Source organism: Trichomycterus rosablanca, chromosome 22 (genome assembly GCF_030014385.1).
Source record: "Trichomycterus rosablanca isolate fTriRos1 chromosome 22, fTriRos1.hap1, whole genome shotgun sequence".
NCBI classification, from domain to species: Eukaryota; Metazoa; Chordata; class Actinopteri; order Siluriformes; family Trichomycteridae; genus Trichomycterus; species Trichomycterus rosablanca.
In genome coordinates, this window is record NC_086009.1 from 3,451,842 (window position 1) to 3,479,097 (window position 27,256).

The following is a 27,256-nucleotide window of genomic DNA, read 5'->3' on the forward strand; positions in this document are numbered from 1 at the left end:
TTCTGGCACCTCTGAACAGGTATTCCAGTCCAGGATGATTAGACTACATTCCACAGTTCTTCTGCAATTTTGGGTTTTGCCTCAAAAAAACGCGCTTCAGTTATCAGAACACAAGTTCTCTATGAGATTGAAGTCAGGGGATTGTCTATTACCTCAGTCTTGTTTGTCTGTAACCAAGATGTTTTGGGTCATTATCATGTTGAAACACCCATTTTAAGGACATTTCTTCTTCGACATAGGGCAACATGATGATCTCAAGTATTCTGATATATTTAAACTGATCCATGATCCCTCGTATGCGATAAATAGGCGTAACACCATGGTATGAGAAACATCCCATATCATCATTTTGTACCACCATGCTTTACTGTCTTCACAGTGAACTTTGGCTTGAATTCAGTGCTCGATGGTCGTCTGACATACTGTCTACAGCCACTAGACCCAAAAAGAACAATTTTGCTTTCACCAGTCCACAAAATGTTGAGCCGTTTCACTTTGGACCAGTCAATGTGTTCTTGGCAAATGTTAACCCATTCAGGACACGTCTTTTTCTTAACAACGGGACTTTGCAAGGAGTTCTTGCTGGTAAACTGGCTTCACTTAATCATCTTCTGTACTCACTGGTAACTTCAGATGTTCCTAATTCTTTCTGGAGGTGATCATTGGCTGAGTATTTGCCATTTTGGCTATTCTTCGATCCATTTGAACAGTAGTTCCACGCTTCCTTCTGTGTCTTTCAGGTTTTGGTTTTCACTTCAAGGCATTTGAGATCATTTTAGCTGAGCAGCCAATAATTTGCTGCACTTCTCTGTATGTTTTTCCCTCTACCATCAACTTTTTAATCAAAGTATGCTGTTCATCAGAACAATGTCTGGAACAACCCATTTTACCCAGTATTTCAGAAGAAAACACGCTATGACCAAGCTGTGCAACATTTGCCACCCTCCTAAATTAAATAAGGGCCAAATTTGACACACATTCTTCTGCAGAATGAATGATTTCACCAATTGAACTCCTCACTGCTATTATTTTGAACAAGCCCCTTTCAATCAATGCTTCAATTACTCAGAATGAGTGGCATGCATGTTCTAATTGTTGGGTTTGTTTTGTTTTCATTACTCTACTACACTTTCAAGTAAATTATTTGCTATGTAGAAATAGCATTTCTACTAAAAACAGTGATTTATCAGGTTAATGGTGTTGGACTGCTATTATTTTGAACACCACTGTACCATCCACATTTGGACAGGCTGACATTATTTAGTACAGTACAGTTTTTGTGACCGCTACACATTTAATCAAATCATTGACATTTCACTATAGTATATTTATATTAGTAAGGTATGCATCAGTGACAGAACAATTTGTGTGGTAATATATTCATTTTCATTTGGACATTGTACAATATAATGTGTTTTCTGTGGCTTCTTAACCAAATTGGCATAAATATTAAAAAAAAGGTACAGTGAGCGTGATTAAAACCTAGATTGTAATATGTCCATGTTGTACAGTTGTATTAAATGAGAGAAAACAAAATTATAGTTTACAAATGAAATCTACAAACCTGCAGACATGGAAATAAGAATCCAGAGTCCAGTCACTGAGATCTCAAAACTTTATTTTCCATCAATAAAGAATAAAAAAGTAGATATTGTTGCCTCCGTTTATAGTTCAATTTATTTCCAAAAGAATTATGCAACACTTAGGCCTCTCTTTGTTGTAGACCTACTCAATGGCCACCCCAGTTACAGCAGGATAGCCCTCTCTAGTACCAATCCACAACAAACTGGTTATTACTCTTTAGCTCATCTTTGTTATTTCGTATTTTTTGTATTCACTTAACAGTTACAAATGTGTCATATTTTACAATCTCATACTTATTTACAATGAACTAATTTTACAAGGGGGGAAAACAAATACTGCAAAATAAATAAAAATCAAATACAAAATAAAACTATTGCAGAATTCTACAATCATACAGTTCTTACACGATGCACAAACTGCATCATCTTGTCCATTTTCAGTGCAAGTCAGGTCCATCAGGAGGTCAGGGAAACCCAAAGCAATGTAACTTGGATGTTTTCGTTTGTTCTGTTGTGTGAAGCAGTTCTTCTCAATTCATATTGTATCAAGTATGACAAATATGGCTTCAATCCATTTCACATAATCCTTGTTCCTGTTAAGTTATTCTCTTAGAGTAGAAAGTATGTTTATTTTAACTATTGATTATTGGTTTGCACTGTTGTCCACATTTTGATACAGCAACAGTCAAGTAACTGTAACTTCTATTTAATTACTAAGTATAATAAAAGGACAACAAAAGACTTCTTGTTTATACTGTCAACACTGATCACACTCAAAATATGGCTTCAGCCAGTGAGTCTCTGGCTGCAGGGGGTGAAATAAGACTAATCTTTTATAATTTACTACAGGAAACATATTCCATTGGTGTTTTTCATCTGTAAAACTTGCATATAAACACATTTTGAACTCATAATCCTATCCTGTTTTGGAAACTATTCCTCATACATCATCCCTGCTTTTACCACCAGCTGAAACATCAACGTCCTGCCAGGATTCTTCACAGCCTTCAAGTAAGCCAAACTTTCTTTGTTAGCATTTCTGCATTGTATTAATTCACCTGTCCAACTGATGTTCTCTCTAGGAAGAAACGCTTGATGGAAAAAGATCATGACCCAGAGCTGCCTCCCGTCCTCTTTTCAAACTGCTGGTTTGTTCTCTATTGAGAAACGCCAGGCTATATCTCAGGAGCCGTGGTTGGGTGGGTGTTGAAGATCCTGCCCTGAGAAGATCGGGTGAAGGAGAGGGTGCAGCTGCAGAGCCGCAGCGGCAGCGGCTGCTGGTCGCGGCGCAAAGAGGGTAGGGTAAAGAGCTGCGTGTGGGATGTGATGCAAAGCTAATGGGGCATGGTGAAGGGCAGAGGCGGGGATAATATGAATAGGCTGGCCAGAAAGAAAGGCTGAAGGGTGGGCAGGGATCAGGCCTGTGTGGCCTAAAGAGTGGCATAGAGAGTGGCCTAGAGAGTGGCCTAGAGTGTGACCTAGAGAGTGACCTAGAGAGTGACCTAGAGAGTGACCTAAGGTGTGGCCCAGAGGTGACAAGGAGATAGGTGTAAGGTGGTGTTGGGGTATATGGTGTACCTGGGCTAGCTGAGCATGGGCAGGGTGAGGATGATGTGGGTTGTGAGCGTGGATGCCCATTGCCGTGGCAGCCGCATGGTGCTGCAGGATGGCGTGCTGCACTGTCGTAATAGAAGTGGCTGAAGCAGCAGATATGGCGGGCTGCTGGATGTGGATTTGTTGCAAAGCGGTGGGTGGGGGAGGGGGCGCGGGTGCAAGGTTGGCAGCAGCAGCCAAGTTGACTGCTGCAGCGGCCGCAGCAGCTGAGGGGAACGCCTTGACCTGTTTCGCCAAAAGCTGCTGCTGGATGTGCTGCTGTGCTGCCTGCTGTAACTTGCTGTACTTCTCCATCTCCTCTGGGGTGAACGTGATTGGCTGGCTCTCTAATGGTGCCAGGCCATCCTCCTCACACCCCATGCCCATGTCCTCCTCCTCCATACCAGCCATGGGGTACCCAGGATATGCATGCATGGTTGGTTGCTGGGCCATTTCAGTCCCCATTAAACAACCGTCCATGATTGGGTTGTTGGGGTCCTGTCCAGGCTCTCCTTGGTAGGGAACCACGACGTTTGTTGAATCATGTTCAAACGCTGGACATGACTCATTAAGCCCTTCTTGTTCTAAAGCCTGGTTTGTGGTCTCCTCTGAAACTGCAGCGTTTGAAACGGGTTCCTCCACCTTTTGTTGCTGCTTATGAGCTGGCGGAGGAGGCGGAGGAGGTGGGGGAGGAAACTCACGAATAGGCTCCACGAGGATTACCTCATTGCTCGAATCAGAGTCTTTCCCCTGCCCCAACCTTTCCCTATCATCCAGCCGCAATAGGGAATGTAACGCTGGTTTCTTCCCTGCTTGCATCTTACCAAAAAGAGGCAATATGCCCTTGCTCCCAAGAATAGGGGGTAGCTTCGGCCCAAAGTAGCCTTGTGGAGGGTCCTTGACTTTGTTGCCAGCTTTACTTCCCGTCCCAGAATCCGCTCCGCTCTTGCGGGACTGGATTTTTTCAAGCAGCTGTCGTGCTGTAACGGCGTTACGATAGTCTGAAGTACCTGCCGCACTTCCTTTAGATGCTTGTGTGGAGTTGTGTCGTGGCTGTGCCCGGGACGAGGAGGACCTCGGGGACTGCGAACGGTAGATGCGACCGCGGTTAAAGTTGCCTCGCCGCGCAGAGCTGTCAGCACGTCGGTTGTGACTGTGACGCGCTGAGGCTTTGGTTGATCTGGAGGAGCGACTACCTGAGCTGCGACTGCGGCTGTAGCTGCTTCGTCTGTACGAGCGCTCGCTGCTACTCCTACTGCTTCGGCTGTAACTACGGCTACTGCTGCGATTATGTCTTCGTCTACGGTGCTTCCTGCGACTGTGTGAGCGTGAACGCGAACGAGAGTCTTCTTCTGAAGACGAGGAGGAGTAGTGCCTTCTGCGTGACCGCCCGCCGCTTCTCCTTTCATACTCCGAGTCTGAAGACCGTCTTTTTGAGCTGCGATGTTCTCCATCGCTGTAGTCGCTGTAGCTGTCGGAGTAGCTGCGGCTGCGCCGACTGTAAGCGCTGCTGCCCGCCGAGGAACGCTCAGAACTACTGGAGTACGACTGACTACGAGACGCCTGACCCCTGTTCCGCCTATGGTTCCGATCTCCTCTGCGAGAGGAACGACTATGTGAGCGTCCTGACTGTCTGGAGTCCTTGCTGTGGTGGCGTCGTTCACGTGGTGATGTAGAGCGGCGGTGGGGACGCCGTGATCGCTGAGAGGAAGAGCCACCGTCCTCCTCACTTTCACTGCTGGGGCGTCGACCTCCTCCAGGGCTCTTCTGGGCAGAGGCAGAGCAGGATGTGGCAGATGTGCCGGGGTCAGATTTGACACGTTTCGTACCATTGTGCTCTTCCAAAGTTTTGGACTTGCCGGCGCTCCCCTCGTCGGTCTTTTGTGAAACTTCATTATAAACACGTTTGCGCCTTCCTCCCTCTGAAGCCAACGTCCCTTCTGCAGGGGCACTGGCTCCACTTTTGTCATCCTTGTCCTTCTGTTCTTTATTCTCTCCTGCCTTTTTATCTTCCTCAGTATGAACTTTATTTTTGTTTTTCTTTCTCTTGTGTTTCTTTTTCTTTTTGGTCTTCTCCCCCGGCATCTCTGCCTCGGCCTCGGCCTCCCCCTCCACGGCTGCTTTCTCTTTTTCTTTCTTTTTGGACCTCTTGCTCGACTTCTTGTGTTTTTTCTTCTTTTTCTTTTTCTTGGATCCTGTTGCTCCATCTTCAGCATTTTCTATCTTCTTATCCTTCTCATCTTCTGCTTTTTTTTCTTTTAGGGACAAGTCTTCTTTTTTGTCAGTGTTAACAACAGGTGGTAGTGATGTACTAGCCTCTCCACTCGTGTCTTTCGTCTTGGAACCCTCTGCGTCGGCTGGCTTGGCGGGTTTGTTGGCTTTTCCTCCACGGTTGCTTTTATTCCGGGACGACTTAAAGTCGAAGTAAAGAGGATTGCAACTGTAGGACAGAGAAGGTCGAGCCTTGGTGAAATCGAGAAGCTCGGAGGGCCACTGTAACGTAGTGCTTTCATCTTTACTCAGAACAGGGAAGAAAGGCCCTGTCGGCAGGTGTGGCCCAGTGTCCAGAGGTTCAGATTCTGCTTGCTTAGCTTCACTGGGTTGAGAAGTGGTACCTAAGGAATCTGCTACAGCATTCTCCACTACCGCTGATGTGCTTTCTAATACGTCGTCTGTCTTTACCTCAGGTGAGGAGGCTGAATTTGTACCCTGTTCCTTCACAGACTCGTTGACTGTGTCCTTATCTGATTTGCAGGTATCGTCTTTGGACTCTTTTTGGCCTTCATCTTTCTCCTCGGCCTTCTGTTCTTCCTCCCCGTTCTCATCCTCCTCCTGGCTGCCACACTGGTCAGAGGCCTTCATGAACAGAAGAAACTGGAAATGAGGCTTGACCCTGCAGTGTGCCGGAGGCATGTAGTGATAATATTGTGGTTCCTGCCCAGAGTAACCTTCCTCCTTCATCATCATCTTTAATTTGTTAAGGGTGTTGGCCAAAGTTCCCCCGTCATCAGCCTGCGGTTGCTCTTCCCCTCCAGATGCGCCCCCTGTGACACTCCGTGGGCTTTCTGTGCTGGACGTTGTACCTCCTTCTCCAGCAGCTTTCTCTTCCATTGTCTCTTCCTCCCCTTCCTCCTCATCGACCACTTCCTCACCGGGGTCAGCGAATACGGCAGCAGCCGTCTCCAGTTTAGCAGGTGCTTTCTTGGCAAAGGAAAAGGAAACACTTACTTTGGGAGTCTGGGATCCAGCACTAGGTGTCGGAGAGGCCGTGTTTTTGCGAAGGGAGAAGCTGATGGTAGGTCCGGGTTTTGGGGAGCTTTGACCAACACTAGCACAGCTACTTTTCTCTTCCCCGGACGATTCCTCATTCATACTGTCCATGCTCATAGGAACACCATCAATGCTTGAGAAACCGCCTTCTTCTCCATCAACTGCTACTGTGGTCTGCTTGAACATTGGGCCACTACCAGGAACGCTGGATAGGTCGGATAAAAAGAAAAATCAGAAAACCTTGAAAAACACGTATCTCCAAGAACTCAACTTTTCAAACCACAAACAAACCACAGATGGTGACATTTAGATACAATTCAGTACAGAAATAAAAGTATTTCTTTATCAGGTAGTCAGTCCGTCGGTTTCATATGTAAATGGACTTACGTGTACAAATATAAATCATGTTTACAACCATGCAATTGAATAACCTGAATAAACTGTATAGATCAAACATTACACATTTCTCCAACAGTACCGGAGGGGAAGGAGGAGGAGATAAGCGGTTTTGATGGACAGCCAGTGGAGATACTTGTTAAAGAGATTGTGTGATTTTTCATCTTTTCATTGGTCATTTTGATATTCGCTGCTATGGACAGACGGAGATAAAAAATGTAAAAAATAGTGAAAACCGCTAACAGTGGAGATACGTGTTTTTCATCGGACAGCGACGATATACTGAAGAGACGAGCACAGTTAATTAAATATCCTATTGGATTTTAATTGACATTTTTAAGATTGGTAATCCAAAATCGGACAGTATTAGTATGTATTTATTAAAGATAAGTAGTATTTACAGAATTGCAAACTCAAATTTTAATACAGGTATTTAATTTTATTTGGACAACATTTAAACTTAAATTTTAAGCCCAATACTACTGCGAAAACTAGTTCAAATCTCAGCTCTGCTATTAACCAGTTTGCAGTTTACACAGACACGATTGGCCATGTCTAAGGGGGATGTCCCAGGTCCCACTATGATTTTGGGTCTTGTTCGGAGTGTGTTACTGCAACGCAGCCAGTGTTTTCGGGAAAATCTGACCTACTGCGACCCTGACCAGGACAAAGAGGTGGTTTGTTTGTTTGTTTATTAGGATTTTAACGTCATGTTTTACACTTTTGGTTACATTCATGACAGAACAGGTAGTTACTGGTTACACAAGATTGATCAGTTCAAGTTTATATCGAACAGTCATGGACAATTTAGTATCTCCAATTCCCCTCACTTGCATGTCTTTGGACTGTGGGAGGAAACCGGAGCACCCAAAGGAAACCCACACAAAGAGGTGGTAAAACATGAAACACATTAACCACATAGCATTTTTAACAGCAGACAATCATGTCCGTGCACGATTCCTAGATCTCAGCTATCGTACTTCACTGCTGCACCACATCACATAAATATATTTGTAAAAAATCGATCACTGCTAATGTTACATAGTTCATATAATGCGTTTGTACTTGTTACAGATCTATGTAAGCGTAAAACACAGCCCCTCATATTACAAGGGGATATTCCGGTCGTTTTTCTCACCACTCTGCCTGCTTTCTCTGTTCTGCCAGCTCATGCAGACGCCGCAGCATCTTTTCCTGCTTCTTCCCATCCTTGCGGGAACGTGAGGACACATTTCTGGCAAACTCCCTCTGCTTCAGCTCCTTCAGCCTCTGTCGTAGAGAGACGAGGGGAAACGGAGATGAAACATGATGACTTCTATCAAATATTTATTTATTTAAACAGTGTTGGTGTCTTTCCCACCTGTTTGTGTGCATGGTCATAAGAGTTGATGTGATTGTCAAACTCTTGGTGTTTCTGATACTGCTTATCACATAGCTCGCAGTAGAAGTTCGCTCTCAGGTCTTCCAAAGCCTTTGCGATGGCCTTCTCCTTCTCTGCGAAATCCTTCAAAATACAGACAACATTTATTTATTTATGTATTTATTAGAATTTTAATGTCATGTTTTACACACTGGTTACATTCATGACAGAACAGGTAGTTACTGGTTACACAAGATTCATCAGTTCAAGTTTAATGTCAAACACAGTCATGGACAAGTTTGTATCTCCAATTTACCTCACTTGCATGTTTTTGGACTGTGGGAGGAAACCGGAGCTCCCGGAAACTGGAAACCCACACAGACACGGGGAGAACATGCGAACTCCACACAGAAAGGACCTGGACTGTTCAACCTGGGAATCAAACCCAGGACCTTCTTGCTGTGAGACGACAGTGCTACCCACCATACCCACCCAAATACTCGAATTCAACTCGAGCTCTTGCTCTGGCTTCTTCCATCATAGCTGTAATGTCATGTACTGATATGTGATTATTAGTACAACAGCATTGTTGTTTAATTCTATAACGTCACCTTGTATTTTTGCTGCAGTTCCTCTGTGTTCTCTTTCTCCACCTCCAATACTCGCCGTTTCTCTGTTGCATCATCGGCGTAGTCCAGCTGTCAACCAGGACACAGAGAGGTCAGCGAGGTTGTACCGTACGCGCACCGCAAACTTTTTTCCGACGTGACTCGCAAGCACAAAACGTTTCTTACCTCCATCTCCATGCGTCCCATGCCCATGACATCATATTTGAGGCTGAGGGGCACAGGGTCGGTCCGTCCTGCGAGGTGAAGAGAGAGGAAGGTAGGAAGGCAGAGACAGAGGGGGGAAAAAAGAAAACAAATGTTAGATTCTGAACAGGGACATGAGAAAACGAGGGTGGGACAGCCTGTTTAGAGCACAGGGTGCTGGGTTAGAAAGACTGCTTTCAAGTGCAAGAGATCAGAAAGCTACAGTGAACCAAATGCTAGCAGTTCTCACAGCTTCATCTGCAGCGTCCTGCACGAGTCGTGACGCATTTTGAAACTGATATACCAAGACTATGGGGATGTAAACGATGCGCATTATAGTACAAATTTCCCTTTTAATTGACCATAATTATAAATAGCCCACTAAACACTGATGGGAAAACCAACGTATGGCTGTGCTGTTAAATTTGCCGCAGTGTCCCCATGCTGTCCTCAAACAAAGCAGAGGGTGATTCATCTTGCTGCTGCTCGTCCTCACTGCAGTTCACTACACTGTGGTGAATTTCCTGTACTTTATTTATTTATTTATTAGGATTTTAACGTCATGCTTTAACATTCATGACAGGACAGGTAGTTACTGCTTACACAAGATTCATCAGTTCACAAATTAACGTCAAACACAGACATGGACGATTTTGTATCTCTAATTCACCTCACCTGCATGTCTTTGGACTGTAGGAGGAAACCCACAGACACGAGGAGAACATGCAAATTCCACACAGAAAGGACCCAGACCTCTCCACCTGGGGATCGAACTCAGGACCTTCTTGCTGTGATGCGACAGTGCTACCCACCGAGCCACCGGGCCGCCATTTCCAGTACTTGTAGACATACTGGGTGCACAATGTACTGGGGGAAATGGTTTCCTTTGTTGTACCATGTTACATCCTTGTATCAACGAGAGCTGGTCCGAACCATGTTCGACATAGTAAAACTACTAAAGGGGCAGTAGCCTAGTGGGTAAGGTACTGGACTAGTAATCAAATGTTTGCTTGTTCAAGCCCCACCACTGCCAGGTTGACACTGTTGGGCTCTTAATCAAGGCCCTTAACCCCCAATTGCTTATACAATATACTGTCACAGCACTGCAAGTTGCTTTGGATAAAAGGCCAGCCGCCAAAAGGCTCAGCCGCCTAATCTGCCCTTTCTAAGCGATACCCAAGCTGTGAAAAGAGCTAGACCAAATCAAATTAACATTAGAAAACAAAACGAATGAAATCAAAGGAAATAAAATGATTAAAACTACTTGGAAATTGACACATAATTGCTTAATCCACTCATAACCAGCCAAACAAAGCAGAAGAGAGAGAGAGTAAGAGACAAGATAGAACAGAACGGATGACACAAGCACTGAGCTACAGCAGCAGAGTGAATCACAGGCCGGACACCGCCGTGGTGACAGTGCGGGTCGTTTTTTTTTTTTTTTTAAGGTGGTGTACTTACCTGAGAGAGAGTGAGATTAGGGAGGGGAGACAGACAAACAAGGAGGGGTGGTCTCAAATGTCAGAGAAAAGCAAGAGCACATAAGTCAAACTAAACTGCTGCTGCGGAGGCTGGCACCACATCACATTCAATCAAAGAGTCAAATCAGGTGGTTTGGTTTCAGTTTTTTTTTTGTTTTTTTTTCGGAACGCTTCCCTTTTTTGCCATTAAAACTGATTTGTGTTTTAATGTTGTCAGTTTATACCCTTGGGCTGAAGCAAGAAATATTCCTGAACTTAAAACATGCACCAACTTAGCATGGAAGAGTTATTAATGTGTGACTGGAGGGCGAGAAGAATTCATCAAGCTATTAAGGGGTGAGAATTACGAATCATTTAGCCAAGAAATCAAATCAAACGTATTGTAAAGAACTATAATTAAACATTTCTGGCATTTGGCAGACGTCTTTATCCACAGTACTTATCTTACAGTATACAGTCTGAGCTATAGAGGGTTGAGAGGCCTTGCTCAAGGGCCTAACAGCGGCAACTTGGAGATTGCACAAGTGACCTTTTGATTACTAGTCCAGTACCTTAAGCGCTAGGCTACAACTGCTTAAAATACTTGGCTATGTACTAAATTTATGATATTTTTTATTTGTTAATAAAATACTATTAATTAACCAGATATTTCACTAACAATAGCAATAAAATGCCAATGTTATATACAGTGTATCACAAAAGTGAGTACACCCCTCACATTTCTGCAAATATTTTATTATATCTTTTCATGGGACAACACTATAGACATGAAACTTGGATATAACTTAGAGTAGTCAGTGTACAACTTGTATAGCAGTGTAGATTTACTGTCTTCTGAAAATAACTCAACACACAGCCATTAATGTCTAAATGGCTGGCAACATAAGTGAGTACACCCCACAGTGAACATGTCCAAATTGTGCCCAAAGTGTCAATATTTTGTGTGACCACCATTATTATCCAGCACTGCCTTAACCCTCCTGGGCATGGAATTCACCAGAGCTGCACAGGTTGCTACTGGAATCCTCTTCCACTCCTCCATGATGACATCACGGAGCTGGTGGATGTTAGACACCTTGAACTCCTCCACCTTCCACTTGAGGATGCGCCACAGGTGCTCAATTGGGTTTAGTCCATCACCTTTACCTTCAGCTTCCTCAGCAAGGCAGTTGTCATCTTGGAGGTTGTGTTTGGGGTCGTTATCCTGTTGGAAAACTGCCATGAGGCCCAGTTTTCAAAGGGAGGGGATCATGCTCTGTTTCAGAATGTCACAGTACATGTTGGAATTCATGTATCCCTTAATGAACTGCAGCTCCCCAGTGCCAGCAACACTCATGCAGCCCAAGACCATGATGCTACCACCACCATGCTTGACTGTAGGCAAGATACAGTTGTCTTGGTACTTCTCACCAGGGCGCGGCCACACATGCTGGACACCATTTGAGCCAAACAAGTTTATCTTGGTCTCGTCAGACCACAGGGCATTCCAGTAATCCATGTTCTTGGACTGCTTGTCTTCAGCAAACTGTTTGCGGGCTTTCTTGTGCGTCAGCTTCCTTCTAGGATGACGACCATGCAGACCGAGTTGATGCAGTGTGCGGCGTATGGTCTGAGCACTGACAGGCTGACCTCCCACGTCTTCAACCTCTGCAGCAATGCTGGCAGCACTCATGTGTCTATTTTTTAAAGCCAACCTCTGGATATGACGCCGAACACGTGGACTCAACTTCTTTGGTCGACCCTGGCGAAGCCTGTTCCGAGTGGAACCTGTCCTGGAAAACCGCTGTATGACCTTGGCCACCATGCTGTAGCTCAGTTTCAGGGTGTTAGCAATCTTCTTATAGCCCAGGCCATCTTTGTGGAGAGCAACAATTCTATTTCTCACATCCTCAGAGAGTTCTTTGCCATGAGGTGCCATGTTGAATATCCAGTGGCCAGTATGAGAGAATTGTACCCAAAACACCAAATTTAACAGCCCTGCTCCCCATTTACACCTGGGACCTTGACACATGACACCAGGGAGGGACAACGACACATTTGGGCACAATTAGGACATGTTCACTGTGGGGTGTACTCACTTATGTTGCCAGCTATTTAGACATTAATGGCTGTATGTTGAGTTATTTTCAGAAGACAGTAAATCTACACTGCTATACAAGTTGTACACTGACTACTCTAAGTTATATCCAAGTTTCATGTCTATAGTGTTGTCCCATGGAAAGATATAATGAAATATTTGCAGAAATGTGAGGGGTGTACTCACTTTTGTGATACACTGTATTACTTATAACTATAAAGTTTCCTTTTTATAATATTCAACTACCAACTGATAATTCTCCTGCTATTATACACCGATTAAGCATAACATTATGACCACCTTCCTAATATTGTGTTGGTCCTTTTGCTGCCAAAACAGCCCTGCAACTGTGCTGCACCGTGTATTCTGAAACCTTTCCATCAGAACCAGCATGTTGGTTGGATCGGACCACACGGGCCAGCCTTCGCTCCCCACGTGCATTAATGAGCCTTGGCCTCCAAAGACCCTGTCGTCGGTTTACCACTGTTCCTTCCTTGGACCACTTTTGATAGATACTGGCCACTGCAGACTGGGAACACCCCACAACAGCTGCAGTTTTGGAGATGCCCTGACCCAGTCGTCACCCATTTTTCCTGCTTCTAACATCAACTTTGAGGATAAAATGTTCACTTGCTGCCTGATATATCCCCCCCACTAACAGGTGCCGTGATGAAGAGATGATCAGTGTTATTCACTTCACCTGTCAGTGGTCATAATGTTATGCCTAAATAAGTTAATTGATTTGGTCTAGCTCTTTAAGATAAATAAGTTTAATTCATTGGTAGAACTTGTAGACAACGATGCATGCTGATTTCTGAGTTAGTTAGGTATATGGACGTGATGCTTCAGCCCAGGATAACTGATCCTGATAAGAAGTGACCAGGGAGAGCCTGTGGCTTCATTAAGGTCAGCTTGAGTACCAAGAATGAGTTATATTTATTGCATTCATAATTATTATCCTAGTTCAAACACTACAACTAAAGAAGGAACAGTTTATTCCTATCGCACTGATAGGCAGAGGCTTATTTTGAATGAGACACAAACAAACTGGGTGCTGTTGGTCATTTGTATATTAAGGAAATCACCAATCAGGCCATATTTAACATGTTCTCATTTACACCCATTTTGTTATGACAGTGACATTCGGAATAAGACATTCCAGAGGGAAAATGTAAACTAAAACAAAAAAGGGGAAGTAAATCACCAAAAAAAAGAAACTGAAAGCAAACGAAATGAGTAATGGTCAGGAAAAGTGATGTAAATTTCACTGATACACAGGCAGCAGAATGGCAACTAATACAGAGAGAGAAACGGCTTATTAAATACTGGTGCTTTTAATGAAAAGAGCATACATTCAAATAAATGGGAGGGTTAAAATATAATTAAGCAAAACAAAACTTTAAGTAAAAAAAAAAAAAAAGAATCAAAACAAAGTAACCGATTTCAATCAGGGAAAAACAACATTTACCACTAAGTTTACCATCAGCACAACATGGCCAGGATCATAACGCTGCAAAAAAGAAACACCAATTGGTTAAGCAGGAAGATTGAGGCACACACACAGGGTTTGGGGTGACTGTTAGGGCTTGGGGTTTATGGATTTCGGGGCGAAGGCCTGGATGTGAACCCATCACCAAGCTAAGCCCTCTCACCATCCCTTGGCTTTCTGGCATCCGTCTCCACCTCTGAAAAATATGTAGCTTCTAATCGGCCATAAATATCAGCCACGATTACAGAAACATTGTTGTTTATGAGAAATCGAAACAAAATAAAGGTCTGCAGACTTGAAGAATTAAAACATTCAAATAAATCAGATCATGGCCTGCTAGTTTGTTTGTTTATTAGGATTTTAACGTCATGTTTTACACTTTGGTTACATTCACGACAGGAACAGTAGTTACTCATTACACACGAGATCCATCAGTTCCCACGTTTAAAGTCAAACAGTCATGGACAATTTTGTGTCTCCAATTCACCTCACTTGCATGTCACCCATGACCTACTAGTAAGTGAGATTATTTATGTAAAAAAGGGATTTTATGTGTATATGTGGTAAACATATTAGCACATAAATCTTATACTGTGACCCCAAATGAAAAGGGTATCTCTCTCTCTCTCTCTCTCTTTCTCTCTCGATAGATAGATAGATAGATAGATAGATAGATAGATAGATAGATAGATAGATAGATAGATAGATAGATAGCCTTTATTTGTCATATATACATGCACATATGCACATTCTAGCTTATTTGGAAGCTGTGGTCAGAGCACAGGGTCTGCCATTGTTCGGCAGGTCCAGGGTTATAGGCCCTTGAGCAAGGGTTAAGGGCCTTGCTTAATGGCCTAAGAGTAGCTGCATATATATATCTAAATGTATGAGGTGTTTTGCTTTCCATCATTTCACATCAGTGGATTCTTGGGACAACCTTCCTCTCTCTCTTTACTCTTTGGCTGCTTGTAAGGATAAGTGTTGAGTAATAATTTCCAAATCATATTGTTTGTTAGACTGATTTTCATTATAACATAACAGATTATAACACAGTCTGAGTAATTAAAGTGTAAGTTCTTTTATGAATTGTAAGCGAAAACTTATTACATATGAGGAAGATACTGCAATATAAAGTAAGAATAAATAAACTCAAATGAGTGCACCAGGTAGCTGATATTGCCAATCACTGCAGTCCGAGTATTTATCATTAGTATAAATATTGATTATAAGTTTATACTATAAGGAGAGGGTGGGAAATGCACATGGGATGATGAGTTTTTCCCCCTACAAGCCCAAAACCCCCAAACCCACAACCCCTCACCAGTGACATACATACAACACACACGCATTACCACATGTGTACTGGCACTACACAAAGTAAACACAAGCAGACCGGAAAAGCAGCCGAAAAGCAGAGAGGGGAAACGGGCATAGAACCGGGCTCATTCTGCAAGCCATTCGACATGAATCATAATGGGGGCAGCGGCGAAACACGTAAAGCCAATCAGAAGACCCAATCTCATTTTCACAGCCAATCAGAACACGCTCCCACTGCAGGCAAAAACACAATGACATTAAAAGTGACTTAAAAAACTGGATTCTATTTAAAAATCAGAAGGTCATTGGTTCTACAGTGAGCTACAAGATTACTGATTTCTGTTGAGCGTTTAGATGGTAGCATTGGTATTTCAAGTGGAGAAAGTTTAGTGATTGTAAGCGTAGAGGAAGAAACTAAGAAAAGCTGTTAAGCTACACTGTAAAAGAAGGAGTTACTTCATTTGTTTTTGCAATTAACATCCACACGCACACGAACACAGACACACGATAAAGGGGAGGGGAGGTTCCTACAAACCTTACCTAAAAAAATAACAAATATAAAACAAAACAAAAGCAAAAAGAAAGAAGAATAAAACAGTCAATACAATGAAACTTAAAGCATCGGAGGATATTTTTATACTGTGTCAGAAGTCGAGCTCTGTGTAAATAGAAGGAATAAAGTAAGATTATATTCTGAACATTGTTTGCTTTATGATGAGTTACACCCAACGGTACAATAGTTTTCATTCATGACATGATGATTCTGCCCTTTTTACATATTTCTCAAAGCAACTCATTGTTTTCAAGCACTGCACAGCCAGCCGCTGATCGCTGCGACCTTTCCACATCCAAATACAGCAAGAAAAGTGAACAGCAGCAGCGAGAAAACAGCTACGACCAGGTATGGGTCATAGTGCATCATCAGGCACGTCTACAAAACACTCGTCTGCAGGCAACACTACATCCTGTCATAATGATAATAAAGAATGATACACAAATACTAACAGCTTTATTAATTAGCTCAATGCAACAAGCTGGCTTGAGGGAAACAGTCACATTTGGCTAGTTTTATATTTAAAAAAAAGCTTTGGGGGGGACATAGCCATATTTTTTCCTACTGATTTTTGCATTTTCTCCCTTTTTCTCCAGATTTAGCGTAGTCAATTTGTCATCCACTGCTGTGGATCCCCGATTGCATTCGAGAAGGGTATCCCCCCCCCCCCCCCCTCTTGTAAAGACTATGCAACTACAGCAGCGCTTCCCAACCCTTTTTGCACCACGGACCGGATTCATATAAAATATAATTCCACGGACCGGTGGGGCGGAGGAATTTAAAATAGAATAACTACACTGCTCACAAATTAGCTTTAATTCACTGCAAAGAGACACTGCTTCCACCTGGGGGTGATATGAGACGATAAACACCCGTGTGTTGGAAATAAAAGCAGTGTTTTCATGGCTGATGTAGCGTCTCTAATTGTTTATTCTTTCTGTGCGGCCCGGTCATAAATGAACCACGGACTGGTACCGGTCCACGGCCCGGTGGTTAGGGACCACTGATCTACAGGACTACAGGCTAAAACTCATCTGACCCCGTTCCAGGGAAAAAAACTCTAATATTGAAGCAATACCCAGGGTTAAAACATTACAGCAGGTCAGGGTGTCAGTCTGTGTGTTTTCACAGTTTTCAGTTACTAAACTGAAGGTCATCAAATTACACAGCAGATGATTCCAGTCTGTTAAATATTACATTTCAGATAGATAGATAGATACTTTATATATCACAATTTTACATAATATCGTAATATTTAACATATTACATCTGTGTGGTGTTATTCTCTGTCTCTCCTCATTCTGGTCCGTTCTAAGGCCTACATGAATATGTCCAATGTAAAACCATGCAAAACAAGACCACTATATTGATGTGATTCCTCTCAACCTGTCGTAAAATTCAAAACAAGGCTGACCAAGAGTCAATGTTTTCCATTGTCATCACTTTAAAATGTACGTGAAGCCTTGCTAATAAAAGCAAAGTGCTCATAATTTATGAAAATAGAGAGTGCTTAATTACTTATGCAAATGTGCACACAGCAGGTTTCTGTAGTCTCTGTTTCTTACAGGCAAATATGGCAGAAAGAACTAATTCACTATATACAGTATATAATAACTAGTTCTACTTTTAACTGGTGCTTAATAAATCGGTTCCTTAATAAAGCCCTGTCTACAAAACTCGTCTGCAGGCAACACTACATCCTGACATAATGATAATAAAGAATGATACACAAATACTAATTTATTAATTAGCTCAATACATTGGGGCTGCATTTGTAGACAAACAAGCTGGCTGGAGGGGAACGGTCACATTTGGCTAGTTTTATATTTAAAAAGCTTTGGGGGGACATTTCCATTTTTTTTCCTACTCAATTTACAATGCAGAGCTTCACCACAGCCAAATGGAAAATCTGCCACCCAACAGAGGATGCTTTTGTGTGCTTGGCAAAGAAGTACCCACACATTTGTCATGCTAAGCAACAACCACAACAAGCTAAATCAAGAAAAGAAATCTGAGGAGCCAGAAACACACATCCTGGTCACATACATTTGCCAAATGACTTTGCATGGTCGATGGTGCCAGATAAGCTGGTCTGAGTGTGTCAGAAACTCCCCCTATTTAAGAAGAAGATATACTTTATTTGTCATATATACATATACAGGTGTACAGTACAATGAAATTCTGTCTTCACATATCCCAGTTTGTTTGGAAGCTGGGGTCAGAGCGCAGGGTCAGCCATCGTACGGCGCCCCTGGAGTAGACAGGGTTAAGGGCCTTGCTCAAGGACCCAACAGTGGCTGCACAGCAGAGCCTGGATTTGAACCGCCAATCTTCCGGTTTAAAGCCCAAAGCTCTACCCACTAGGCTATTTATTTATTTTGTGTGTTTGTTTGATTACACACAGTCTGGAGTGTGTTTTCACCACAACATGGTGCAAGACAATATAGAAATGGAATGGCTGGACAGGTTCAAGTCTACGTTAACTTAAATCTACAGCAGACCACATTCGACAGGTTGCCTGGGTCTCGATAAAAATCATAAACATGAACAAATTTGGAATCAGTGGAATCAGATTGCCACCAGTTTCATTAATTATAGTATTAAAGTATATTCCGTTCTGTGTTTTGTTTTGCTGTATTGTTTGTGTTGCACAAACAATACAGCAAAACAAAACACAGAACGGAATATACTTTAATACTATAATTAATGAAACTGGTGGCAATCTGATTCCACTGTGGTTTACGAGATGTACCGTAAAGCCTCCACAAGGGGACAGACGTGTACAAGTTTTTTACCTTTACAAATCTTAACGTGTCTGTTACAATGGATTTAATTAATAATACTAATATATTAATGTTATTAATATTTTTCCCTGTGGCCCATTTTTTGGCTGGCGACCCGACCCAGGGTTTGAAAAGCTCTTGATATTTGGGATCGGTTCCTAAATAGAGCCCCCATCCACCAGCAATGACACCATTACACAGTTTGTTTGTTTATTAGGATTTTAACGTCATGTTTTACACTTTGGTTACATTCATGACAGGAACGGTAGTTAAGATTCATCAGTTCACACAAGGTTATATCAAACACAGTCATGGACAATTTAGTGTCTTCAGTTCACCTCACTTACACGTCTTTGGACTGTGGGAGAAAACCGGAGCACCGGGAGGAAACCCACGTGGACGCGGGGAGAACATGCAAACTCCACACAGAAAGGACCCGGACCCCCCCCACCCGAGGATCGAACCCAGGACCTTCTTGCTGTGAGGCGACTGTGCTACCCGCTTAGCCACCGTGCCGCCCCACCATTATATAATCCAGAACGACCAAAACAAAAAAGGGACATTCTGACCTCTGCTCTTTTCATATGCAAACTCGGCTCTTCACAGAACCAGGACATGCATGAGGAGAACACCACACGAGGCAAACACCACAATAAATGTGCAAATAAGTTGGCACCAATAATTTTGGCAGCACTTTAAGTATCAAATGTGAAATACGACGTTTTACTTGCTGATGCTATTTTCTGAGCTAAGAGGAGCAACACAGACGGACTTCTGCTCACTGAAGTTTGGTTAAGAGAGTGATTTGAAACGAGGTGCTAATTCCAAAGTGTGTGTGTGTGTGTGTGTGTGTGTGTTCTCTGTGATGTGCCCATCCTATTATGGAATCAAAGCTTTCATGTCAGAACAAGGCTGTAATATCTTAAGACTCCTTGTATGGTGTGGAGAACAGACCAAGACGTTTGTGGAGTCTGTTTCAGCTTTATAAACACAAACTAACAGACAGTGATCAATTGAACCTGCAAAATACTTCCGTTATACCCACACACTACCACTGCCTAGCAGCAACACATCAACGCAACATAATCTCCTCCCGGTTCGAGTATGTGTTCTGTGTGAGCGCGGGCACCCTGCACTATCGGCCCTGCATCTCAATGCACTCGTTTGTTCTTTGAGACGGAGAGGGGTTGTGCCAGTGGAAAATGCTCTCAGCTGCCCCTCCTATTGGCAAACACACACATGCCCTGCTACACCAATGATCTGTTTATATAATATGTACACTGCATACTCTATTCAAGATTTGGAAAAGAATGTTGTGCTTCAGCCTGTGAACTCGTGTGGTGTAATGGTAGGAGCCACGATGCTGGCAGTGCCTAGTGTCCGAGTTCTGGGGGTTCCAGGAGTACAGGACAAAATGCATCATGGGACAGAAGGACTAATACTCACTTATGCCGAGTTATCGTCCCATCCACCACAATGTTTTTACAACCACAGTTTACCACTTTGCCCTTGTCCTGCTTTCTGGTTAGCAATTTATCACCAGTAATCTACCCTCGAAACCGGTGCAAAGCCCTGATAAAGCCAGTCCAACCATGTTCAGCCAGAATTTACATGAAAATAAGCATCCTTCAATAACAATATGAAGAAACATCCAAAACATCAGACCATAAAGAGAAAATAAAGATGTTTCTTACCCTGCATGGTCTTGCCAAGGCCTTGTCCCAGCTTCCAGCCATGTTTCTGAAGTAGCCGGTGGCCGATGTTATCCTAGTGGGAGGGAAAAAGGGAAGAAAGACCAAAGATATTCCAATAATAAGAGGCGCTTTCTACACCCTCACTCATTCACACACACACATGACACGAGCACACATGGCAGCCAGACTACAGCTACAAAATCTGTACTCTCCATAAAGTGCACCATAATCATCTACACCCTTTGATGTCAGAACTCCTTGTCAAGGGAAAGATACGAACAGAGGGAGGGAGGAGGAGTGGAGCGAGATAAGAGAGGATAAGTTAAGAGGATTACTGCTACAACAAGGCTACAGTGATTAATCTACACCGTAAATGGAGAATTCTTCATTCACTACACAGTGAAGCTAAACAGCCAGAACACAAACTCTATGGAGGCTCTGAGTCCACTGATTCACCTTCAGGCTCAGAGTCGGGAGAAGGGAAACGTCACGGTTATATATGTGTACTTACATCGTGAAACGTACAAACATATATAAGCCGCTATAGAGAGCTTAATAAACACATTAGAAGCAAACAAAGGACAAAAAAGCAATACAACATGTAAAGCATGAACGTACAAACTTCCACAAGCTTTCCACGAGTTCACCATGACAAAAGAACCACCACGTGACATGGTACGCAGCCAATCAAGTGACACGGGGAGAGAAAAAGAAAAGTAAGACAGATAGAAATGAAAGGATCGAGAGACAGAGGCCTCGGGTTACCATTCAGAGGCCCAGTGTATGTGCACATGTGTGCGTGGGAGGAGAAAAGACAGAGGTTTGGAATAAGAGACCGTTTTAATATCTAATAAAGGGAGAAAATAAAAAGCAAACCTAGCCCGTTATTATAAACTACAGACATCAAGCCAAAATCTGTGACAAATCATTCCAAGCACACTGAAGAGGGAGAAACTGGGTGTGACGATCTATATATATATAAAAAAAAAAAAAAAAAGACAGACACAAGGATAAAAGGTACAAAAGAGAAAAAAGATGAATGCCAAACACATAACCCAGCATGCAGCTTTTTGTTAAACCACGTTAACAAAAAGTCGAGGCGGTGTTAGTATGGACTGTATATCACGTTTATACAGTAACGTAGAGGAACCAGAGCTGTTAATGGTGGTTAGTTCAGAAAACAGGTACAGGAAAGTGATGTGCAAGCTCGTCTAACGTGTGGACACGGGCGAGAGGAAGCAGGTTTCGACTGAGGCATGCCGAGACGCTGGGGGAAAGGGTCTGAGTGAACAGGGAGCAAAGAACACAGTTAGTGCATGGTTGTTGGGTAGGTGTGTTCACCAGCACAAAACACATCTCCGTACGGTCCACATTGTGCCACGTGAGTATCTGGCAACAAACAACCAGACGTCACTAGACAAATGAGCCAAGTAATGTAGTAACAGGTCATATTTCCATTAACGTCCTTTAAATTTACACCGCCGTGCTTTCAGTAGGTGCAAACGTTCAACTTGAACGATGATGCTTGCTTACAATTTTGTTTTATTAGGATTTTAACGTCATGTTTTACACTTTGGTTACATTCATGACAGGAACGGTAGTTACTCATTACACAAGATTCATCATTTCACAAGTTTATATCGAACACAATCATGGACAATTTAGTATCTCCAATTCACCTCACTTGCATGTCTTTGGACTGTGGGAGGAGACCGGAGCACCTGGAGGAAACGCACGCGGACATGGGGAGAACATGCAAACTCCACACAGAAAGGACCCGGACCGCCCCACCTGGGGATCGGACCCAGGACCTTCTTGCTGTGAGGCGACAGATCTGTATTCAAAGCACAAGAGCAAGATTAACATCTGACGGCCGTCATTTATCAGCAGAGCAGATGAGCTCGCAGAACGCCCTGCCCAAACGGCCTGCAATGCAGTGGTTCTGCAGCAGACCCTGCCAACACTTCACACACACACACACACACACACACACACACACACACACACACACACACACACACACACACACGGTTTGTTTTTAGGACATGATCTGCATTTAAATGAAAAGAGGGCTGAGATGACCTGATACTACTTGGCAATACACACTACGGTAAAGCCAATAAAATAGAATGTGTAATTAATGCCATTTCTAAACAGCCAGCTCAGGCAGTCGGGTGTTTAAAGACGTGGACCGGGAGTCGAGGCAGGTTTTGTGCGGATGAACAGATGAATGCGCTAAAATAAAACAGACAGATGAGAAGGAACAACGCCAAAGAGTCCAACAGCAGTGCAAGTGGAGTGAAAACATGTCCATACGAACCTGGCTTTTTAAACCCTGGCCTGTCAAAAGAACAGTCAAACGTCACACAAAACGGAAGAAAAAAAACGGCCAGACTACATCTCTCTACTGTTCACACCGTCTCTTCATCTGAATGCAATCGTTTCCACTACATCAGGACTGTGACAGTGTCAGACGTACACACACTCACTGTCACGTCTGCAGTTGTGAGGATAAAGGAGTTAGAAAGAAAAAAAACAAATAAAAAGGATAATAAAAAGAGATTATATTGTCCAAACATACACTCCCACGAGAGTAGAGTGTTGGTCGTGAAGGAGGGAGGTGTGCAATGTGCTGCTATTAAACCGCTGAGGGAAAAATACAAGGTGTCGAGGAGAAGGAAAGAAAGATGTTCACTGCAGTGTGTGTGCGCGTGTGTGTGTGTGTGTGTGTTGTGGACAGGTTATAAGGCCTTGTGTGTACTTATAAATGTATCTGAGCCTTTATACCCATTTGCGTTACGCTTCCTCTCCACTAGAGCTGACCCCCCCCCACCCCTATTGAGGAGAGCGAGACTGTCGCACGAGTTTATATGCCGATCAGCTTTGTGCACGGAGAGCCACACCCTGATCGCATTATTCCTCGACTCTGTGCAGGCGCCATCAATCAGCCAGCAGAGGTCGTAATTCGCTCAGTTATGAGGTCCCTATCCGGCTTGTCCCACCCTATGAACAACAGCCAATCGTTGTTCATGTAGCCGCCCAGCTGGGCCGGATGGCAGAGCTGAGATTCGATACGATGTATTTGAAATCCCAGCTCTGGTGTGCTAGTGTGTTTTACCGCTGTGCCAATACCATAAAAAAACACTAAACAGAAGCATAATCACTAGTGTTCTCAGATTCAGGGCCCTACATTAATTAATTATTTACATCTAAATTTTCAGCATTTAGCAGACACTTTTATCTAAAGCGACTTACAGTATACAGGCTAAGCAATTGAGGGTTAAGGGCCTTGCTCGAGGGCCCAATAGTGGAAACCTGGCAGTGGTGAAGTTTGAACCAGAAGCCTTCTGCTTACTAGTCCAGTTCTTTATGCCTCAAGTTCACACTGCATGACTTTCGGAGTTGCCGGGTCGCTATACAGTTCACACTACACGACTGATCGGCGATAGGGGGTCACACATTACACCATCTATCACCAGGATAAGTCGATCTGGTCACGAAAACAAACGCGAGAAGTGACGAGGGGTTAATTGATACCACGTTCAAAAATGCATGTCAACAAGAAGCGAACGATCAAATTTGTTTGTGCGCTGATGTGCAGCGTAAAATCAAAGAGAAAAAATAAATGAATCGGAGTGGATTTGGCTACGTGACCAGCAGGGATCGTCTGTTCTGTAGTGAGTTGGAGGTTAATAAATATTTTCCGCCAAGCAGCGTGGGTATTATGGTTTGCGCGTGGACGATAAGGTTACAAACACTGTAAAGCGTGTGTGTGTGCTGATGTATTCTGATAGAAACTATATTACGCCCCTGTCCCACGTTTTCACACTCCTCCGCCGGGTTTCCAAACCCCGTATCCTGCGTTCTCACTGACTGTAGTTCGACACCGCGCTCGCTTCCAGTTGGCCGAGTGATCCAGATATTTAGCATGCTAGATATTTAACTTCAGTCTGGATCGAGTTGTTGAACAGTTCACACATAGCGATCAAGGGCAGAGTTTCGACCCCCGAGCGAACGCCGAGTTGCCTCCGAGCTGCCACATCTAGCAGCGACCACTCGGCGAGCAAAACTCAGGGCAAAAATCGTGTAGTGTGAACTAGGCATAAACCACTAGGCTGCAACGTCCTCCCTGTATTGTATTCAGGTAATATCCAATAGTCCACCTTTGTCATGTAAACATGAACTAATAAACCTTACAGTAGAAATTGGTGCCAATTTGAATCACTGAAGCAGAGTTTGTACATTCAACAGTGTGTGTGAGAGAATTTAATTGGGGGAAAAAAAACTAAATGAATTCATGTTTGTGCATAAAAGAGCTCACATATTTGTGACCGCCACATAGTGTGACCTATAGAATGTGAGCTTTATCGACTAGATTTTATTCCTCCTGGTACACTGTTACCGTTGAAAGAAAACATTCTAGTCCTCTACAGTCTTTGAAGTGCGGACTGTTTAACGAAACCTAAACTGACCCGCCCTGATGATGAGAAGCAGGTCTCTGTGTACAGCACAGATGGAAAATTACAACTTCTGACCTTTCCCACAGAACATTCTTGGATTCGGCTTTCAAGCATCGTGTGTTACATGTTTTCCACCAACACAGTTTAATAATCGGACCAGTGCGTGGTGCGAACACACCAGTCACCTTATCTGCATGGTGAAAAAGCCTCTGTGTGTGTGCGTGTGTGTGTGTGAGTGTACACAGCAAGTCCTTCAGGGACCTGGTTCTGTTTTACTTCCTGAACTACAAACACAAACATCTAAGTGCAGCTTCGATGAAAAAGTCTAAAGAAGCCGGTTGAATAAAGTTCGTGCTGTTTTAACAGCTACAGATTACAGGACTGTTCTGCCAGAGCAGGAATTCCAGATGTAGTATGGAGCTCACACGATATACACCGATCAGCCATAACATTAAAACCACCTCCTTGTTTCTACACTCACTGTCCATTTTATCAGCTCCACTTACCATATAGGAGCACTTTGTAGTTCTACAATTACTGACTGTAGTCCATCTGTTTCTCTACATACGTACACACCCTGTTCTTCAATGGTCAGGACCCCCACAGAGCAGGTATTATTTAGGTGGTGGATGATTCTCAGCACTGCAGTGACACTGACATGGTGGTGGTGTGTTAGTGTGTGTTGTGCTGGTATGAGTGGATCAGACACAGCAGTGCTGTCCCTGCTGGACTGAGAATAGTCCAACCAAAAACATCCAGCCAACAGCGCCCCGTGGGCAGCGTCCTGTGACCACTGATGAAGGTCTAGAAGATGACCGACTCAAACAGCAGCAATAGATGAGCGATCGTCTCTGACTTTACATCTACAAGTTGGACCAACTAGGTAGGAGAGTCTAATAAAATGGACAGTGAGTGGACACGGTGTTTAAAAACTCCAGCAGCGCTGCTGTGTCTGATCCACTCATACCAGCACAACACACATTAACACACCAGCACCATGTCAGTGTCACTGCAGAGCTGAGAATGATCCACCACCTAAATAATACCTGCTCTGTGGTGGTCCTGTGGGGGTCCTGACCATTGAAGAACAGCATGAAAGGGGGCTAACAAAGCATATAGAGAAACAGATGGACTACAGTCAGTAATTGTAGAACTACAAAGTGCTTCTATATGGTAAGTGGAGCTGATAAAATGGACAGTGAGTGTAGAAACAAGGAGGTGGTTTTAATGTTACGGCTGATCAGTGTATATTAAAACTGAGCTTAAAACTGTGGTGAAATTTCCTGTGTGCTCTTGGCATTGGTTAATAAAACATCTACACAAACACGTCGGTCTGCTAGGCTGTGTATTGTGAGTGTAGATCAGGTGAAAAGAAAGGAAGGCGTTAAGTGCAGAAATGCAAACGGGTCCTGTGTCTGTGTGTGTGTGTGTGTGTGTGATCTAACTCATAGCTGCCCAGTGCACATCTCCCAGGTTTGTGAGGTTTATTAAGTACAAACAAAAGACAGAGGGTTATGATAGAGAAACAAAATGTCTGTTACCACAATTACTCATGCAACAATGTTAGGAAGAGAGATAAAATCATAAAGCTCAAGAAAACAATCCAAATAAAGGACTACAGATCTCTAACTGCCTACAGATCACACACAATAAGTGGCAGAACAGGGGTGCGGAGAAACCAGAACAGGACATTCACACACACACTCGAGGATGGCCGTCACTGCCGCAGTGGTGCTCGCCGGACGACGATTAGATTAAATAAATTCTCTAAGAAAATAACAGCACTGACGCCAAATCAATTTATCATTTCCTAGAACAAAATGACTCATATACCCTTGTGGGTGTAATTTTGGAACATGGTGACAGCCATCGTGCCTGGTACTGCAGCATCTTTACGTGTGTGTGTGTGTGTGTTTGTGCGCTGACTCTGCTTTCCACACCCCTCTATAGACAACAGCGCAGGACCGTAGATCATTTCAGTCAGGCAGCTGCCAGGCCAACTCTCCCACTCTCCTGCTCTTTTACCACTAAACGTTACACTGAAATACCAACCAGGATAGTTTTTTTCCTCATTAGGGAAATGTTTTATTTAGAAGGGAGTAAAGGCAGACTAAAAGCTATTTATTTAGTTTTAGATTAGAAATTTTTAAACGTGACCTTAACTGAGAGCACGTTTTAAATATTGGGTGTGCGATTTGTCTTCTTGAACGTCTGATTATTGGTATAAATAAGTAAACGACGGATCTTTGGAAGCTAAAACAAGCTGAATAAATCACACTATTGGAAGCCAAGTGTTAAAAGCACATATACTGCATGGCTATATATTTGTGGACCATTAGTTTGGCAGGCATTTAAAACCATGGGCTACATTAGCCAACCCCTTTTAAA

The 27,256-nt window shown here is 43.3% G+C and overlaps 1 protein-coding gene across 2 annotated transcripts in view; it reads right to left on the minus strand.

Annotated features, from left to right (window-relative positions):
• Positions 1 to 1,597: 1,597 nt before the first annotated feature.
• The window catches only part of gpatch8 (G patch domain containing 8), a 34,785-nt gene continuing 9,126 nt past the window's right edge, over positions 1,598 to 27,256 (minus strand). Inside the window, exons 3-8 of one of the 2 annotated variants that reach the window (XM_063018574.1) lie at positions 20,409 to 20,481; positions 8,997 to 9,064; positions 8,814 to 8,900; positions 8,203 to 8,346; positions 7,981 to 8,111; positions 1,598 to 6,651 (exon numbers count right to left, since the gene is read on the minus strand). In XM_063018574.1, the coding sequence (XP_062874644.1) occupies positions 2,766 to 6,651; positions 7,981 to 8,111; positions 8,203 to 8,346; positions 8,814 to 8,900; positions 8,997 to 9,064; positions 20,409 to 20,481 (4,389 nt within the window). In that variant the 3' untranslated portion in view covers positions 1,598 to 2,765. Of the gene's footprint in view, positions 6,652 to 7,980; positions 8,112 to 8,202; positions 8,347 to 8,813; positions 8,901 to 8,996; positions 9,065 to 14,040; positions 14,680 to 20,408; positions 20,482 to 27,256 lie in introns of those variants that run through there. The other variant, XM_063018575.1, reaches the window with a different exon arrangement.